Source organism: Grampus griseus (assembly GCF_964374135.1).
Source record: "Grampus griseus genome assembly, chromosome: 10".
In the NCBI taxonomy this organism is placed as follows: domain Eukaryota; kingdom Metazoa; phylum Chordata; class Mammalia; order Artiodactyla; family Delphinidae; genus Grampus; species Grampus griseus.
Genome location: NC_139004.1, coordinates 47,452,963 through 47,472,636, shown reverse-complemented (window position 1 = coordinate 47,472,636; position 19,674 = coordinate 47,452,963). Strand labels below are relative to the sequence as shown.

At 37.4% G+C, this 19,674-nt stretch overlaps 1 protein-coding gene across 1 annotated transcript in view; it reads left to right on the top strand.

Moving 5' to 3' along the window:
• NEK10 (NIMA related kinase 10) overlaps positions 1 to 19,674 on the top strand; it is a gene marked incomplete at its 3' end in the record, with an annotated part of 277,172 nt that overhangs the window by 213,865 nt on the left and 43,633 nt on the right. The window contains exons 30-32 of the mRNA XM_082664201.1: positions 2,807 to 2,844; positions 2,944 to 3,068; positions 17,475 to 17,591. Of these exons, the coding sequence (XP_082520327.1) occupies positions 2,807 to 2,844; positions 2,944 to 3,068; positions 17,475 to 17,591 (280 nt within the window). The remainder of the gene's footprint in view (positions 1 to 2,806; positions 2,845 to 2,943; positions 3,069 to 17,474; positions 17,592 to 19,674) is intronic.

Here is a 19,674-nt window from a genome sequence, read left to right as displayed (position 1 = left end):
TCACTGATGAAGACTTGAAACAAACCAATGACAGAAATTTAAACTAAAGACACAAGAAACAAAGAGGTGATCTTCCTGTGCGGTGGCCTCCAGAGGACTTTGTCCAGCCCAACTCCTCACTCACTTAGCTCTCTACTAGAACAGAGTTTGTCCAGCTCCTCACTCACCTGGCATTTCTGGCCAGGTAAAGCCAGTGACCCTGTGTTGGGCATCCCCAGGACACTACCCTGACCCATGAAAGGCATCCCAATCAAGGATATTTGGGAGGGTTTGTCTTTCCAGATGAGTGCTCCCAGATCAGATGCTTGGCTGTTTTCAGATCTCAGACTTATTCCAGTAGGGCTCATTGACTCAGAGGTCAAGGGCAAGGGCTAAATCACTCTGTTCTTTTGGCTGGCCACCTGTTGGCCTTGAGTCAGAGAGTCCTCTGGCTGGATTTGTTACCAAATTGGTCACCTGGAGCCACACCAGTGTCCTAGTTCAGGCCGAGACCCCTAGCCCCCCAAGACCCCAGGGAGGTTCTTTGTGGCTCAGATTCGCACAGCCAATAACAAAACCAGTGCTGAGACTGGAATAGCACAAGCTTTATTCAATGGCCAAAGAATGGCACAAATCAACTTCTTTGTCTCACAATCCCTTAGACTCTTCGAGCAACATGGGGGTGTCTCACAGTCCCTCAGACTCTGACCTGACCTCTAAGACTGGAGAAGAGAGGAATGTCTTGCAATCCCTTGGACTCTCAGAGCCAACCTGGCCAGACCAGATTTACTGTGCAGTTCTTGAGTCATTTCTTCTCCCCCGTTGAGATGGGGACAGAACCCTGAAGCTGATTTGTGGGATAAACATCTCTCACCTCTCCAAAGGGACTCTCCAGATCAAGAAGTCCAGAGCAGCTTCTGAGCCCATTCAGCAAGTTGAGGTGCATAGACCTGAAAAATCAGGCACCAAGAGGGATTTCCCTATGCCCTTCCCCTTAGATCCCCCAGCAACATAGACAAATTCACCCGGGTGAACGGCTGCAGCCCACTGCGTTGCCTCTTGGGAGCTGGAGTAACACAAAGGGGTTAGGTGAGAGGTCCCATCAGAGTCATCAAAATTTGTCACCTGCAAACCGTGTTCTCCTTTTAGTGGGTGTCAAGTCAAAAGACACAACCAAGACAAAGATCAGGAGAAGGAAGTATTTATTACTTGCAGCAAGTAAGGAGATCACTGGGGATCTTTCCAAAGCCGTGTCTCCTCAACGTTTAAGGTAGTGGGGTCCATGAAGTATTGTGCAACTGTGTGGCATGTCTGTAAGCCTCAGTCATAATGTTTATGAAGACAATGACTAACATCTTCTACAGAAGCATCTGGAATGCAATGTCACGTACGGGGGCCACTGGCAACATGTGACTCGAGCCGTTGAACTGTAGCTAGTTTGACTGAGGAACTGAATTTTAAATTTCATTTAAATATTAATGTGTAGTTTGCATTGTATTTCTGTTGGACAGTGCTGGACTTGTCCAGAAGGCTAAGGGGCAGGGCTATGCACTTGCCCTTCCTGATATATAGCCTTCATGCCAGGATATGAGTTGCTCCTCAGCCCAGTGCTGAAGCTTCTGCCACACGCATATGGGCACTGCTGAGATTATGCCCCTCTTTGAAAATTTGAGAGAAGGGGGCATCCCTTTTCTTTATTTAAACGTGCCACCTTATTCCAGGTGTTGGGAGAATGTATTACCTATGCAAAGCTGGCGAGTTTCATTTAATTTTCAAGGCTCTGGAAATATGGGCTGGGAATGAGACACAAAATGTAAATAGAATCAAGAGAGGGCTGGTTTGGTAGGGGATTAGAAGGATGGGAATGGATAGGGAAGGAACTCACAGTTGGATGCACAGATTTTGGTATTATTATAGTAATCGAGTGGTGGGTAGCTGAGTGCCAAATTTGTTATGCTTCATAACTTAGGTATGTGTTTCATGTATGTATTAAAACTTCTGTGATTAAAATGAAAGGGTTGGGGTAAGAAAATTATCAATCATGTTTATTTGTATTTGAGTCCCTATGTTCATTCCAACTCAATATACACACATGTGCCATATGTGAACATGTTTGATGTACTTTTGTTGCATTGTATTAAATTTAAGTATGGTTCTTATCATTTGTCAGGGCACAGATGTTTCTTATTTCATTTTAAAAACTATTAAGAAATTGACTTTAGATTACACTAGAAAAAACAAGCTTGAAGGTTATTTATGGCTGTCCTTAGTAGGGTCGAATGACCCTTCCACTAGGTGGAAGCCATGGAGGCCAACTTGCAAAATGTTCAGGAAATCCAGAATTTTAGGGTAGGGCAAACAAGTAATGTTAATAGCACTGAGAACTTAAGGAAAAATATAGTCCTCTTAAATGCAAAAATCATCTCATTTCATAGGAAGAGTTATAGTTTCTTCTTTAAGACAGCAGGAGTAAAGCATGGAAAATACTACATAAAAAATTTTAAATGGTTTTTCTTTTTAATACAAAATAAGTATTTTGATTTTAAAAGTAACAAAATCATTCAAGGTACTGTACTAAGATTTAGGCTCGTAATTATTCTTAGAGCTTATAAACAACTGTGATAGGACAAGCTTCTTCCATTTGGTCATAGAATGTCAGTTCTGCTCTGGGTTCACATATGTCTATTTTCTCTCTTTATTAAACTCTTGAGGGCGTCTTGAGGAAAAATAAACCTATATTTTCCTATGTAAACCATAGCGGGGTATAAGCTTTCAGTAAATGTTAGTCAAATCCAAGTTGAATAACTCCTTCTAATTCTGTTTTCAGAGACTTCACTGGTGGAATAGGATCAAGACCAAGGCCAGGTAATTTAGTGTTGGCAGCAATAACATCATACACGCCTCCCTGAAATTCAGTGCAATTCATATTACAGTTTCATATATTTCCCCCTTTTATTTCTCCAGCTTTGCTGCCTCTTTACCTGCTTCTGAAAGTGCCACCCCTCATGCTCAGGGCCCAGGTTAAGGAGCTAGAGGCCGAGTTAGTGATGGGGTGGCAGTCCCATAGCCTTCCCGCTGTGATAACCTTAGTACAGTAACTAGTAACTTTAGTACAGTAACTTTAGTACAGTAACTTTAGTTACTTTAGTACAGTAACTTTAGTTAACTTTAGTTACAGGTAACTTTAGTACAGTCAGGTACTAAAGGTAACTTTAGTATAGTCAGCCAGAGAATCTTGTTTTATTTGTCCATCATTATTAGCTTGGCATGTTAACAGTATCAAAATGCTGTCTGTATTCACTTATTTGATGAAATATATAGGCTGTTTTACTAAAATTTGTATTTTTGCTTGGTAGGAATGTTAGCCAGTTGAATTTTGATGCTTACAGTGCATACCTACTAACAAAAAATAGTAACCTTGTTTTACATACATATTTCTATAAGCGCTACACCTATATGATATGAGTAAGCATATCTTTTATTCTATCTCCGTTACTCTGACACAGATAATTTTAGTTATTTGTATTTGATTAAAGCAGTGTTATATCACATTATTTCTCTAATAATGTAAAAATTATGGATTCTTAAAACATAAAAGTTTATAGTAATTGTTTGAGAAAAAAGAGTGTATTCCTTAATATTTCTAATTTCTATTAAAGAGGACCAAAGTTCAACAGTAATAGTAAAGTTTTTAACTAAACCTGGACAATTCAGGAAAAAAACTTAGTGACTGTGCTTTTAACATATGTGTATGACTCGAGTATAAAGTTCTATTTTACTACTTTGGTTAATTTGGAATTATTGCTTAATGTTATTTTCACTTTGGCTTCCTTAATTCACATTCTTTTGTAGAGTTAATAGGTATAGTGAACAAAGGAGATGTGAATTGATTTACTGTAATATTAGTCCATGTCTCCACATTTATTAAATTTGCTTTGGAAGAGTTATTGACAGTTTGGGGCCAATCTGTCACGATCAGCATAGATGCAAAAAACAGATAGCTTTGTTATTAACATATCTAAAGCTGTCATGCTGACCATGCTCTACTCCTGCTATTTTGGCATAAGGTAAGTTCATAACATAATCATGAAGTTAAAATAATTGTCATTGATTGATTTTATAATAGTGATAGCAGAATACATACATATGTAAGCAATTTGCAGTTCAGTTGTGATTCATAATAAGAATTATTTTTCCTAAAGGGTATGTTGAGTTAGCTAGTTTAAGACTTGACTTTATGTCAGCAAAATTGATCAGATCTCTGGATGTTTAAACAAACTATTTAGCACAGTTAACATGTAATATATTATATTTCTTAGACCTACAGTTTGTTATACTATCTACTTTTTAAAAATTTACTGATTCATATATTTTAAATTTAAAACAGAATGTACTATAGCATTTTAAGTGTTGTCAGTGAATGCTAAAGTTTACCTATAAAGGAGTGATTAGTTTCAACTAATCTTGTAGAACACAGTAATGCATATGAGGAAATTTGGGTTACTACTTACAAGTTATTCCACTTTCCAGTAAAACAAAAAAAAATTTTTCTTCATCTTAATGCAAAATGGTTTTTCTGCATATTATAAAAGTCATACTTTTTAAAATGTTGCGGGTAAAATTGGACTATTGGTTGCTTTATCAAATCATAAACAACTGGTACCAGCCCCATCCACTTAGATCACCTTCTCTGCAAATCAGTATTCTTTCCATTATGTATAACAAATAGCTATAGTCCTGTATTGCCTAAGTGCTCTGGAAAAAAATTGTCAGAGATGAGAGAATTTTGTCAAAACCTGGGTATGCTCCCAGGACTATATCTAGTATGTGAACATCATTTTCCATGTGCTATGGCAGAACAAAGGGTGAGAACTATTATTTTAGAGTGCTAAGTGGCTGTATTAGAATATGATCTTGCCTATATTGTACTCCTAAAATGTGAACTTCTAGGTTCATATTGTGGTCATACAGCAGTATTTGATGTACCTCCAAACTCCTATAAAACAAATAACCATGAAGCTGTTTCAAGTTAACACTATTAAAAATCCTCTTGTTCTGTCTTTTAATACTAACTAGATTGTATAAATTATTTGATAAGATATTCTTTAGGTTAAATAACAGACTAGTTCTCTGACAACAGAGTTGAAAATTTAGGAATTTCTATACTGAATGGATGAAAGTATTAACAGTAATTAACATGGAATCAATGAATGAATAAACACTTTTTACACATATTAATTATTTTAGCTCTATTTCCCTAACCTTTGTCACTTATAGATTACCATGGCACAAATTTGGCTGTATCTGAGTACCATCTATATTACTATTTTCCAAATATCGATTTCTTTAATTTGACTTACTTTCTCAACTTAAAGTTATCTAAAGGGAAGTTTATATTTTTGTTACAAATGGGAAACCAGAATAGCGTCACTTGCCATAATAGGTGACAATTATAAAAAATAAATGCAAATCTAAGCAAAACAACATTATTAAATTCTAGTAGATACTGTTACCTGCTTATCCTGAGGTCTGTTTTCTTTGTTATGAAGGAACATTAGCTCATATCTCAAAGATGGTGATGACATACTTGTTCCATACTGAAACTTAACCCTTGATATAATCAGTAGAAATAAAAGAAAACTGGAAAAGGAATACCTTTTATACCTGATCTACTTACTATGTAACGTTATGCTGTTTAAGTGCCTCTAGCTGCAGGAAACTCAGTTATGTCCAAAAGTTCTCGGGATGAATAATTTTTTAAATTGAGGTATAGTTGGTTTACAATATTATTTTAGCTTCAGGTGTACAACATTGATTCTCTATTTTCATAGATTATACTCCACTTAAAGTTATAAAATATTGGCTCTATTTCCTGTGCTGTACATTACATCCTTGTATCTTATTTATTTTATATGTAATAGTTTGTACCTCTTAAACCCCTTCCCCTAATTTGCTCCTCCTCCTCTCCCCGCTGGTAACCACTAGTTTATTCTCTGTATCTGTAAGTCTATTTCTGTTTTGTTCTATTCATTTGTATGCTTTATTTTTTAGATTCCACAGGTAACTGAAAAATACACTGTATTTGTCCTTCTCTGTATGACTTATTTCATTAAGCATAATATTCTCTAGGTCCATCCACATTGCTGAAAATGTCAGAATTTCATTCATTTTTATGGCTGAGTAATATGCCATTGTATATATACACCACATCTTCTTTATCCATTCATCTGTTAGTGGGCAGTTGAGTTGCTTTCACATCTTGGCAATTGTAAATAATGCTATAATGAACATTGGGATGCATACATCTTTTTGAATCAGTGTTTTTGTTTTCTTCAGATATATAATCAGAAGTGGGATTGCTGGATCATATGGTAGTTCTATTTTTAATTTTTGTGGAAACTCCATGCTGTTTCCCATAGTGGCTGAACCAATTTACACTCCCACCACCAGTGTGCTAGGGTATTTATGTGTTGTCTTTTTGATGATAGCCATTCTGACAGTTGTGAGATGATCTCTCATGGTGGTTTTGATTTGCATTTCCCTGATTAGCAAGGTTGAGCATATTTTCATGTGCCTGTTGGCCAGCTGTGTGTCTTCTATGGAGAAATGTCTATTCAGGTGCTCTGTCCATTTTTAATTTTTTTATATTGAATTGTATGTGTTCTTTATTTTGGATAGTCACCCCTTACCAGACATATCATTTGCAAATATCTTCTCCCATTCAGTAGTCTGTCTTTTCCTTTTGTCTATTGTTTGATTCACTGTGCAAAAGCTTTTAACTTTCATTAGGTCTGATTTGTTTATTTTTGCATTTGTTTGCCTTGTCTGAGTAGACATATTTAAAAAATATTGCTAAGACCTATGTCAAAGAGTGTACTGCCTATGTTTTCTTCTAGTTTTATGGTTTCTAGTCTTACATTTAAGTCTTTAATCTCCATTTTGAGTTTATTTTTGTATATGTTATGAGGAAATGTTCTAATCTCATTGTTTTACATGTAGCTATCCAGTTTTCCCAGCATCATTTGTTGAAGAGATTGTCTTTTCCCCATTATATGTTCTTGCCTCCTTTGTCATAGATTAGGTGACCACATGTGTGTGGGTTTATTTCTGGGCTCTCTACTCAGCTATGTGTCTGTTTTTGTGCCAGTACCATACTGTTTCTGACTACCGTAGTTTTGTAGTATAGTCTGAAGTCAGGGAGCATGATACCTTCAGCTTCGTTCTTTTTTCTCAATATTGTTTTGACTCTTCAGGATCTTTTGTGGTTCTATATATTTTAAAATTATTTGTTCTAGTTCCATGAAAAATGTCATTGGTATTTGATAGGTATTGCATTAAATCTATACATTGCATTTGGTAGTATGGACATTTTAACAATATTATTTCTTCCAATCCATGAGTGCAGGATACTTTTCCATTTTTTTGTATCATCTTCAGTTTCTTTCATCAATGTCTTCTAGCTTTTTGATTATAGGTCTTTCAATTTCTTGGTTAAATTTATTCTGAGATATTTTATTCTTTTTGGTGTGATTATAAATGAGGTTGTTTTCTTAATTTCTCTTTATGATAGTTCATTGTTAGTGTACAGGAAGCAACAGATTTCTGTATATTAATTTTGTGTCAGTTCTTTAAAAATAATTTATTGGTTCTGTTGTCTATAGAGTCAAATTAATCAAACAATTGGATATTTTGAATTGGAAAAATGTCTAGGGTCTTTTATGTATATAAAAGAAATAGTCCTTCCCTGTTGAGATAGGGGAAATGATGTTGTATATTTGTGAAAATTAAATCATACCAAAACATATGATGAGAAACTTATTCTTTGTCAAGTTAATAATAGGGTACATTTTAATGTTATGGATGCTATTTGTGTAGGTCAAATGTAAATTTTGGGGAGTGTCAGTCAAACCCAAATTTAAAATGCAAATGTAATGTCAACTAAGACTATGGCCAACTTTGACTGGATTAACACTGATGTTTCTCCCTCCTTTGCTGGGTTTTTCATTTTTCAGCAGCTAACACCCAGGCACTGAACTAATAGATGGGAATTATTATGCTCTGCATTTTGAATAGAAATTTTCTCTTCATGATTTCCAGGCTCTTAATTATCATACTAGATGACTGAGAATCTATTTTTATACTTGTCTTTTGTTCATAAAGATTACATCTATGTAAAGTAGTCAATGTTTCATCCAAATATTCCAGAGAGCACAGCTATATTCTAGTTGTCCTTATTATGAGCAACTTTCAGTAGCTTGCTTTCAAGTTAGTTATTAACATAGAATACTTAATACTAGATATCACAATTGCCAAGGTGATTTTTTGTAAATGCCTTCTCTAATTTTATTGTATAGCAATTCTTTTAGCATGTGAAATGTGCTTACCAGACTTTAATCAAAACTCTTATAATACTAGTCTACACTATGCAATTTGACATATAATTATATATTTTTCTATATTGTTTGTTGGGATTTGGGTATGTTAGTTATATTTTGCAACCATATTATAAGCATCTTTAGTAAAGTTTGCATATATCTTGAGTATTTCCTCTGAGATCAGGCCCCTGAAAACTACTTACTTTGTAACTGATGCAGACCTACCACTGTTTAAACCCTTGTTTATTCTTGCTATTGAGAGCAACTGAATAAGTAATCTTGTGATTACTTAAAGACTAGGGGGAAAATGATATTTTAATGTTAGACTTCAGATTGGGGAAGAGGTGGGAGATAACACATTTTCTCTATCAGTGATGAATTGCGTCCTAGGTCTTCATGCCAGGCAGGCACTGGGGGAGTGTGGACCAGTTGTAGATTTTTACATATTCTTTGGAGGACAATGTCTTTTCAAAAAGGTACTCAATCTCACAAATTTATTGATGGTCCCAATCCAAGCCCAAGTGCAGACTGCAAATTAGCTGTTAACACAGCCCACAACCCTGCCCCGGGGGTTTCTGCACTGGGAAAAGGCTAAATGAAAGGAGGAGAAGAAAGCTACACCAACCTCTGGTAGGAGTAAAGGGAGGTCTATGTGGCTTGGGTGATGATTGTAGCTTAGTGTACAAATAATTGAGTCAATGTAGAAAAGTAGGGCTTTCAAATTCCAAATTGCCATTATTAATGATTACTGAGATTCAAAAAGTGGTTTCAGGACTTCCTTGGTGCTGCAGTGGTTAAGAATCCACCTGCCAATGCAGGGGACATGGGTTCAAACCCTAGTCCAGGAAGATCCCACATGCTGCGGAGCAACTAAGCCCATTGACCACAACTACTGAGCCTTGCTCTAGACCCTGTGAGCCACAACTATTGAGCCTGTGCTCTAGAGCCCATGAGCCACAACTACTGAGCCTGCATGCTGCAACTACTGAAGCCTGTGTGCCTAGAGCCCATGCTCCACAACAAGAGAAGCCACTGCAGTGAGAAGCCCGCCCACTGCAACAAAGAGTAGCCCCCGTTCGCCACAACCAGAGAAAGCCTGTGCGCAGCAGCTAAGACCCAACACAGCCAAAAATAATAATATTTATTTATTTATTATTTTAAAAAAGTTGTTTCAGAGTGCTTACAACTACCCTTTGAATTGTTGTCATACAGTAATTTGAGTATTGCAAATGGTGACTGGTGAGTAAATAGTAATGAGAAACAGGCAAGAGGCCTCTTCTGGTTGGACCACCTTCCTGCCCTCCAATACAGCTGAGATCTCATTCATTGTTAACTGACATTCCTCACTGTGGATTCCATAGATTATTTGGGATGTTTTAGATGACATGTTAATTAAAATTTTTAAACTTATTTATTTATAAGTTTCTTATTTATCTATAAGAAGCTACTTATTGTTTCTTACCACATTGGAGTCAAAAAGCACAATTTTTTTTTAATTTATTTATTTTTTATTTATTTTTGGCTGTGTTCGGTCTTTGTTGCTGTGCATGGGCTGTCTCTAGTTGCGGCAAGCGGGAGCTACTCTTCATTGCAGCGCGCAGGCTTCTCATTGTGGTGGCTTCTGTTGCTGTGGAACACAGGCTCTAGGCACGTGGGCTTCAGTAGTTTTGACATGTGGGCTCAGTAGTTGTGGCTCACGGGCTCTAGAGTACAGGCTCAGTAGCTGTGGCACAAGGGCTTAGTTGCTCCATGGCATATGGGATCTTCCCAGACCAGGGCTCAAACCTGTGTCCCCTGCATTGGCAGGCAGATTCTCAACCACCATGCCATGAGGGAAGCCAAAAAGCACAATTCTTAAAGTTATTTTTTAGCAATAATCCTAGTTTTATTTAAATTCCCTTAATGATGGGACCAGATGGAGGACAGAATAGCCTGTTCAAGAGCATTTGGAGACAGGGATTTTTATAGTTGTATAAGTATATTTTTATAGTTGTGGAAGTATATATATATATATATATATATATAGTAAAATAAGTATATATATAGTAAAGAAAAGCTGAAGCAACATTGCTAAATTAAGCATAAGATTGGCAAATTTTCTGTGGGGAAATAAAGGCATATCATTTTTGTGATTAACGTCTTGATTGGCCTATAAAGTCATACCAACATGTCAATTTCTATAGGTTAACCACTAACTCTACAGGCCTGTAACTGCCTTCACCTTTATCGGTGTAGATTAAGAGTATTAGATTAGAATCAAGTAAAGCTATTAGAAAATGTCGTAACATGATATCAGAGAATCAAGCAATGATTATTTTGTCTGTTTTCCATGATTGAGATAAATTTTTCTTGTCCAGGTAATTGAATGAGAAGAGGGTTCCTATCTTTTCTTTCTGTTCCTTTTAGTTTGATTGGTTAGCTTTTGCATACATAGTGCTGAACAGAGTGTATTTTCACAGCACAATATTTTCTTCTTGAGAATTCTGACCTTCAATAGAGTTGACTTTCAGAGAAAAAAAGGTTCCCTCTAGTAAGAATAAAAGGGGCCAATATGACTTGGTTAGTGATTGTAGCATAGTATAAGAACAACTAAGTCAATGGATAAGGGCCAAGCTATATGGACTAGGCCAAATGCATGTTATTTTTAGGCCACAAATTCAGGGGAAAAAAAGTCTAACTTTCTATTTTCCCAAAACTGAACTTAATTTTTATATTAAGCCCCTATTCCACATCTCAGAAAACATAATCAATTAGCCTAAAGGCAAATTTCAATGTGTTGGTGATTTCTTTATCATATCAGGCTTAAAGTCAGACAAACAGAATTGCAGTCCTCTTCTTCTTCTTCCCTGAGTGGTACTTTTGTTCCAAGGATTCAGTTGGCATCATTGTACTGAGGCTTTGAGACTGCCTGTGCTGGTATCTGCTCTGAGTACTGAGTCGGGGTCACCCTTCCACGTTGCTGTCCTGAGAAGTGGGCACAGCCCTCCCTGACTTCCAGCTCCCAGTACACGTTCCCATTTCTGTCTGTGTCCCCTTGACATGAAGGCAGGACTTCTGTGGGGCAAGCTCTTTGCTCTGTCAGCTCACTTTCTCAGGGGTCTGGGAAGGTTAGCCTACTCTTCCACACTCTCTGGGTTTGGAGACTTGGGGGCTGAGCCTCTGACACCCTAGGAAGCTGTCTCTCCTGCCCCATTCCATCCAAGGTCATACGGTGCAGGGAACATCTGCATGGCTAGGACCTCTCAGAGCTCGCTGTGGGAACTGTGCCCCCAGCCTTTCCACTCTTGAATCCCCAAATGTAGAGACTTCTATCAAACATCTCTGCCCTCCTTACTGCCCCCACCAAAGACTTTGCCCAAGTGAGCTGGAATTTGAATCTCTTCTGAGACCTTTCCTTCTCGTATGTCTTCGTCCTTCCTCCTCAAAGAAGCTTTATCTTATCCAGGAGGGCAGGAAGAAGAGTTTGTTCAGCTACAGGTCCTGTGAATCTCTCTGCCTTTTGCTTAGACTAATGCTTTTAAAGTCCAGGAACGTATGCTCTCTGTTCCCTGGTTCCTCTCTACCTCCCCATCTTGGGGCAGTGCTTGCCTCACTCTGCTTCTTGATAACAGGAGGTTCATGAGGTCAAAAGTAAGTGTGGGAAATAATACAACAGTGAATTCTTCACACAGCATCTTGCCATGTGTATTATGTAGTCATTTTAAGGGGATTGGCAACTTTAAATATCCTGAGATTATATATTTTGAAAAAAATAAAGACAGAGAGAATTTGGAATAGAATGAAACTCTAATCCTCACACACACACAAATTAAGCCTGAACAAGATGTGAGATGCATTATGTAAAGGTGATTCAGCCAGCATTCAAGAGTGAAGGACCTCAAAGTGGCCTTGCTTCTTTGGCATTTAAACAGCTTGTTTCTGAAGCTGGAATGAAAGGGAGTGGAAGGAACCTGGTCACCCGGGGTGAAAGGTGCTGAGGCTTTATTGCAGCTTCCTGTCATCTTGTCGGAAGTTCTACCAGGGGCTGGACTGTGGGGGGACTAGACCCAGAACCTTGAGTCTCTTCCTAATAATTTCTACCTGATTGTGGAACCATCTATTGGTCTGTGTTGGGAAAGATTCCATGCCCACACCTCCTGGTCATCATCTTCTCTCTCACTTCCCTCTCTCCCACGGAGGGAGTCATTTAACAACTCAGGTCCAAGCTTCGGCCTCTCCTCGGCTCCTGCTCCCCACAGACAGTCACCATGTGCTGCTCCATGCCGGGCCTGACTTAGGCCCTAGGCCTCTTCTCATGAGATCACCTTTCCTGAAATCACCATCTGCTGTGGTCCCTGGCTCCCTCTGCAGATGTACCCAGTACTATACCTTTTCATGGTACTGCACACAGGGAAAACTGAACACACTGCCGTTCTCCAGATGTGGCACTCATTTAGCTGACTCCTGTCCTTTGCTGAAACTGTTTTTCTACTCAGAAGCTGCCACTCAAATATACCCTCCCTCACACCAAATCCATGTCCTGTGCCTACTGAAAGCCTATTCATTCTTCATGGTCTTCTCAGATGAAATGTTTGTATCAGTTCTCTGTCCTTCAACCGTGGCCCTCTAAATGGACCTCCCATGAACCCCTTGTGAATACAACGTTCTTTGTCTAATTTTACTGCCTTCTATGCTGCTGGGCACAGAGGTTCATTGCTGAGAATTTGCAGATTTAAGCTACAATTCAGTTACTTTATTTCCTTTTCACAAAAGTAGAGGAAAGAGACCAGAGCAAATCTGTTCACTGTACTTAAATTTAAAAGGTTGTCTTTCAACAGGGCAGTTGGTCCCATATGGAGAAGCCATGTATGTTTTAGCCCCCTTTATAAAAGGAAACTTTTTTTTTACTTTTTCAGGGAGCTCCTGCTCAATACTTTCTCTTCTCCCGTTGTTCAAAAATTCCTGATTCTTAGCAGAAAGAATTCAGAAAAATAGTAGGTTGATACTATATCATGGTCAATTGGGGGAACATGAATAATCCATCTTTTGTTCAATTTGTAGTAATTAACAGTTTCAGAGTTTGTGTTGTGAATTGTGGTTTCAATAGACTGGATATATGATGTAAATCAAGTCTCAAAGAACGAGTAATGGGCAACTAACTTGGCTATTGTAATGTGCCATGAGATAATAAAGCAGATATAGTGCACTGCACAGGCTACAAAGACATAATACTTCCAGTTTATTCCTTGTACCTGCTTTCCAAAAATATTTGATCCATTAAATGTTCACAGGTATAGTCAGAACATGTTAAAAGTAGCAACTCCTTTTAAGAAAAAACTGGTATTTCAGGTGTGGGAAGGAGCATCTATATTATGTTATATTGTCCATAATTTCATGGTCTCCCAGTGACAAGTTAGGAGACTAAGTCAGTGTAGAGTTTAGGGCCCACCTTGTTGCATGTCCCAGTTCTTCAGTCTTGGTTGGACAATCTCGTTAATTTCAGTCATCTATAAAATGGGGATAGAAACAACTACCATTCAGAATAGTTGTGAGGATCACATGAGACTAAATGTGTAAAACCCTTGCCAACACCTCCTCCAGGTCCTCCTACCCACCACCACAGAGGGGAAACGTAGCTGTTTAATGTCATGCTAACTACACAGTAAGCTAGCAAATATAAATTTTTTTACATCCTAAGTAAATTGCCTCTCATAATGAATTTTGTAGTTTCCTTCTAAGTTTTAAAACACTAATTAAGTTCACTATTTTAATAAAAACTGTAAAATGAATATAAAGTATTCCAATGTAAACTTTGATTTTATTTAAATTTTAATGAGACCAAATGCTTTCTATCTTTCACAGTAGGAACCATATAGATATGAATCATGGGCATACTATATATGACTGACGTTGGAATATGATCAGCTTCTATCATGGCTTTTTTTTTTTTTTTTTTTGCCATGCTCCCCAACTTGCAGGATCTTAGTTTTCCAACCAAGGATCCAACCCAGGCCCTTGGCAGTGAGAGCATAGATTCCTAACTACTTGTCCACCCTTTAAATTGAAAAGAAGTAACAAATTAGGTGAAAATACTTTTAACATGTAAAATACAATAAAAGGATTAGTAGTCAGACAATGTAAAGAGCACTTACAAATCAATAAGAAAAAAAAGCTTGGGACACAAACAGAAAATCACCAAAGAAGTACAATAACCTCGTCAGCATTCAGATAAACAAAAAATAAAACAAAATCAGCTTGGCAAAATTGAAAAGTTTGATTATAATGTTGATCACGATATAGAAAAATGGATTCTCTTCTGATCAGAGTGCAAATTGATTCAGCCACTTTAAAATGTATTTGTTAAAATAGGAAATATATGTATCAAAGGGCCCAGCTATTTAATTTCTCCTTATTTACCCTAAAGACCTCTTGTACTATGCACAGTGAGGCACGCACATATATACCCACTGCAGCATCATTTATAATCATGAGAAATTGAAAAAAAAACTAAGTTCCCATCAAGACAGAAGTGACTAAGAAACTATAATGCATGCAGGACATGTAGTACTGTTCAATAGTGGTCATAAAGAATAAGCTATAACTGGGTGTGTTGATAAAAAAGAATCTCCATGACAGACTGAGAATAAACTTTGTAAAACAGTCTTATAATGTGTCACCATTTATTTAAAAAGAGGGAAATAAAGCATGAGATAATACTATAGATTTTCTACAATAGTAGCTTTCAAAGTCTTTTTGGAAGTAAGTCTTTTTGGAAATGACACTTAGTAAGACACACATTTTATATCTCAACTGGGTGGATCCTTACTACATACAATGCACTTTGAAATTTTTATATCCTATTCTATTTCATTTCATGCCATTCCATTCCATTTTTCAAAAGGCTGGTCATGACTCATTAAACAGATTTAGGACTCAACTGCAGTTTGAAAAATATTGTTCTGAAGATACACACTGAAGTACGTAAATAGAAAAGTAACTGGAAGGCAACACACCAAGCTGATATCAGAGGTTTCTTCTGGGGAGGTGGCTGATGGGTGGTGGTTCCAGGGACCCTCGAAGTCTCTTCTGTGATACTTAGGTTGTTTTACATTTCTTTGCTTGTTTTATGATGGGCATGTGTAATTACACATTTTAGGATTTATTTTTTAGCGAGTAAGCAACCAAAACTATTTTCAAAACTCAAGGACTTACCTTATGGTCAAAGGTCTTAAGGAAAATAATTTTAAGCAATTTTGTATATTGAGTAATTCAGAAGGCACACATTCTAGCTAACTGTCTCTGTTTTTATATCTAGCCACAGATAAATACATTCTTGTGGCAAGGTAGACATCCCACTCAAAATGTCATCACAAATCTAAGAACTCTCTGCCATGCTGTGAGATTTTAACTCATTACCTATGAATGAAAGTCCATATACCAAAAACATAAAGTAATCAACATAAGTGTGATCAAAAGCCATCCAGTTTCAGAAAATACAAAGTTAGTCTTCCTATAGCAACATCAACTTGGCCACATTAGTTTTGGATATCAGTCCAGACAAACAAACAATTACATTTTAAGAATTATTTCTGCAAAGAAGCACCATTGTAGAAAATATGACATATATACTCTTGGCCATCTCTTCAGGCTGGAGCAGATACTTCCAGCTCTCTGTTTTCTATTTCAGAGCTACCTTAATTCTTTCTGATTTACCTTCACATTTTTACCCTAAGGGTAATTTACTAAACCTCATCTTAATGGCAAGTAATTGTTGCTTAAAAGGAGTTAGACACAGTTCCAAGAGGAGGTAGATCCTTTAAATTGCAAACATTTAAACAGGGTATTAAATGAAGATGAACTAGAGCTAGATGATTTCTTGTGTGAATTTCTCAACAAACTCCGTAAAGATACCCATAAGGAAAATAATATTTCTTTCAATGTTATATTTATTTTCTTTTTTGTGATTTGTGTCCTAAACATACATTTTGGTATGCTAATAATAAAACAAGTTGGATCTTTTAATGGCCACATTAAATTTTCTCTATAAATGTTTTGAAAACAAGTTTTTATGGTAAAATATGCAAACTTTCTCAGAAAGCATTTATATAAGAATCATTTTTCAAAATCTTAGCTGTTGCTAAAGCAATTATTGTATTCACATTTAATTTCATGTGCTCAAAGTTGTCTGGAGGTAAGAAAAGAAGGACTTTGGAAATTTTCTTTAAAAGAGAAATTGGCAAGAAAAACGTTATTTCAGAAAGTATGCTACATGTTATTGGGAGGAAGGGAAAGAGCAGGAATGTGGGAGAGAGAATAATATACATCCACATATCTGAAGTCTCTCTTCCATTTTCTCTAGTGTGGATCTGAGGGTGAGAAGAGGCAGAGGGGACCTTGTGGCTAATACAGGGGTCAAGGCCATTCCTTTAAATAGCTTTACATTCCTCAAAGTTAAGAATGGGCCACTTGTGGCTATGACATGTGAATCTGGGAAAGCAGCTTATATGCAGTTTGATACAAAGCTAGCCTAGAACTGTGAAAGTGATGTGGCTCTGTGATGAGAATTCAGGATAAATTATAGATGTGTCTTATTTAGACCTGAAGAGAAATCTCAGTGAAAATTATAATTTGTAATAATCAAGGGTTGGAAAGTAACATAATTTTCAAACCCTTGATTATTACAAATTATGTGTTTTTTGTTTGCTCTTTAAGATTGCCTATTCACTATTTGCATTTTAGTAGTTTTAATAAAATTAGTTTTATTTGCTACTGAGGGCAAATGAATTTAAAATTTTTAAGTGTGATAATCTCTTAACTGCACGTATCTGAAGCCCAGCTCTTCAATGGCCACAGTATCCAAGACACCACTGACACCTTGTGGCAGCCTGGTGTAATTGCAGGCAAAATTTCCAAGTGATAAACAGTCTTTAAGATGTTACAAATGATAACATTATTGTGTTACTTAGAGGTCTAAGAAGTAGAAGGAAAGAATTGTGCATCCCATATCATAAAATATTGAAGTGTAACAAGGTCTCTACATATTTTCTAATTGGTAGGATGAGAGTATTTTTTTTTAGAATTTTACCCCATTTTCCACTTTATACCACTTGTGAAGGGGAAAAGGGTCTTGATTAACTGCAGAATTTGTCATCCACAGCATCTGCAGGAATTGCTGTGTCCCAGAGGAAAGTACGTCAGATCAGTGATCCTATTCAGCAGATCTTAATCCAGCTGCACAAAATCATCTACATCACTCAGGTCAGTGTGCTAGCTTTTTATTTCCTTTTTATCTTAAGTACAAGTTTGGTGCTAATATTGGTAAGGAACTACTTTGAGAAACTTTCAGTTCGAGTGATGCTTGTTCTTATTCTCTCCAACTACATATATTTGGGAACACTTTAGTTTAGCAGCAGAGCTGGGAAGGTCATAGGTTAAAAGAAGCAGATAAGTCAGGTTTTCCCTGTGACTCCTAACCTGCTCTTTTACTGCTAGTGCCCAACCAAAAACAAACTTCAACACAAATGGCCCTTTAATATGGGGGTGAAAGTGGGGACAGAGCTGGGCTACAGGAAAGAAAGGAAAGTAGTTCCCTAATCCTGACGAGGCTGGGATAAAACCAAGACCTCTCAAAAAACTGAAAACACAAAATTCAGGATTTTAAAAACTTTTTCTAAATCTCAGTGACCCTTAGGCATTGGGGAAGTAATCACTGGTTACAAATTATTTACAGAAATCTTTCTAACGATAAGGAAGTTGAATGGTCATTTACCAAAGTTAGGTACTGTTAATAAGAAAACAAATTTTGTAGATAAATAAGTGTAGATATTTGGACAAGAAAGTAACTATTATTTTGAAGTTTAAGACTGTATGTCTTAATATGTAGTTCATTCATCTGTTCATTTTTTCATTTAACATTTAATTACTAGATGCCTACTATGTACCAGCCACTATTCTAGGCACTTCAGACTTATCAATGAGCAAAACATATAAACATTCCCTCACCCTAAGATTCAGAGACCCAGTCTGATGATTCTGTCAGTTGCCAATTGTGGCAATTCCAATTAAATATTCAGGTACTAGAGAGAAATATCACCAGGGCAGTGGAACAACTGGGCCCATTATAAGTCTAACTTGGGCTAATATGCCTCCCCCCTCAAAGAAGCAAACAAGCAAAAAAAAACCCATTTTGATTAGTGTACCACGGTGGCATTATAAGACTCTAGGAAATAGAGTCAGTTTATGACTGGTGTCCAGTATTCCCTGAAAGCCTGTGTATTTCCTTCTTCTCTGTGAGCAGTCACCCTAATAGATAGCTGCAGGGCTCTCTGGAGAAGGGTTGGAGGAAATTTTATTTATTTTATATTTATTTTATAAATTTTATTTATTGCATAGGTATAGCAATGTTTCAGGGCCCTTCCTCAAGGAGCCCCAGCTTTCCCACTAATTAAGGGGCATTTGGCCTTTGAATTGACCAACATCTAGAAACTATGTGAGAGGTGATGACTCTCAATTGAGGGCAACAGTAACTCAAATCACATTTTTGAGTTACTAGAGTGTCTTTTCTGTTATATGGATTAAGGAATACTCTAGTAGGATGACCACATGTTTCTTTCCCAAGAGCACCCCGATCAATTAACTACCATCAGAGATCTCTGTGGGCCAGGCATTCTCATTAACAGTAAACATCCCTGCCACCCTTTATGGTAAATGCTCCCAACTTGTCAATGGTGGTCAGGGGCTGCCTCTTGGCCTCTGCTCCTCTGGGATCACATCATCCGCACTGGAACCTTGTACTTTCAGTGTCATATCTGGCCTACAAAGGAGAGCAACTGTAAGGTCTTCAAGGATGCTCGTTCTCCCCTCTCCAATGTGTTTCTCACTGCTTTAGTGAAAGTGAAGCCTAACCTGGCCTCTGTACCCTGACACTGAATTAAATCTTGGACACAGAGTTTTGGGTGAAGTAGAAAAGAATAGCTTTATTGCTTTGCCAGGCAAAGGGGGCAACAGCAGGCTAATGCCGTCAAAACTCTGTGTCCCTACCTGGAGTGGGTAGTGAGGAGTTTTATGGGAATGGTTCAAAGAGGGCATCATTAGCTCGTGGACATTCTTCTGATTGGTTGGTGGCGAGGTAACTGGGAGTCAGCATCATCAACCTTCTGGTTCCAACCGGTCTGCGGTCTACGTGCTTGTGGGCAGCATACAGTTAACTTCTCCCACCTGGTGGGTGTTTCAGTATCTGCAAAACAGCTCAAAGATATTGTGTGTATCCCTTAATGGGGAGCCAGGACCCTTCCCCAAGGCTGAACTATTGTTCCTCTTGACTGCTCCTCCCTTGTCTCCG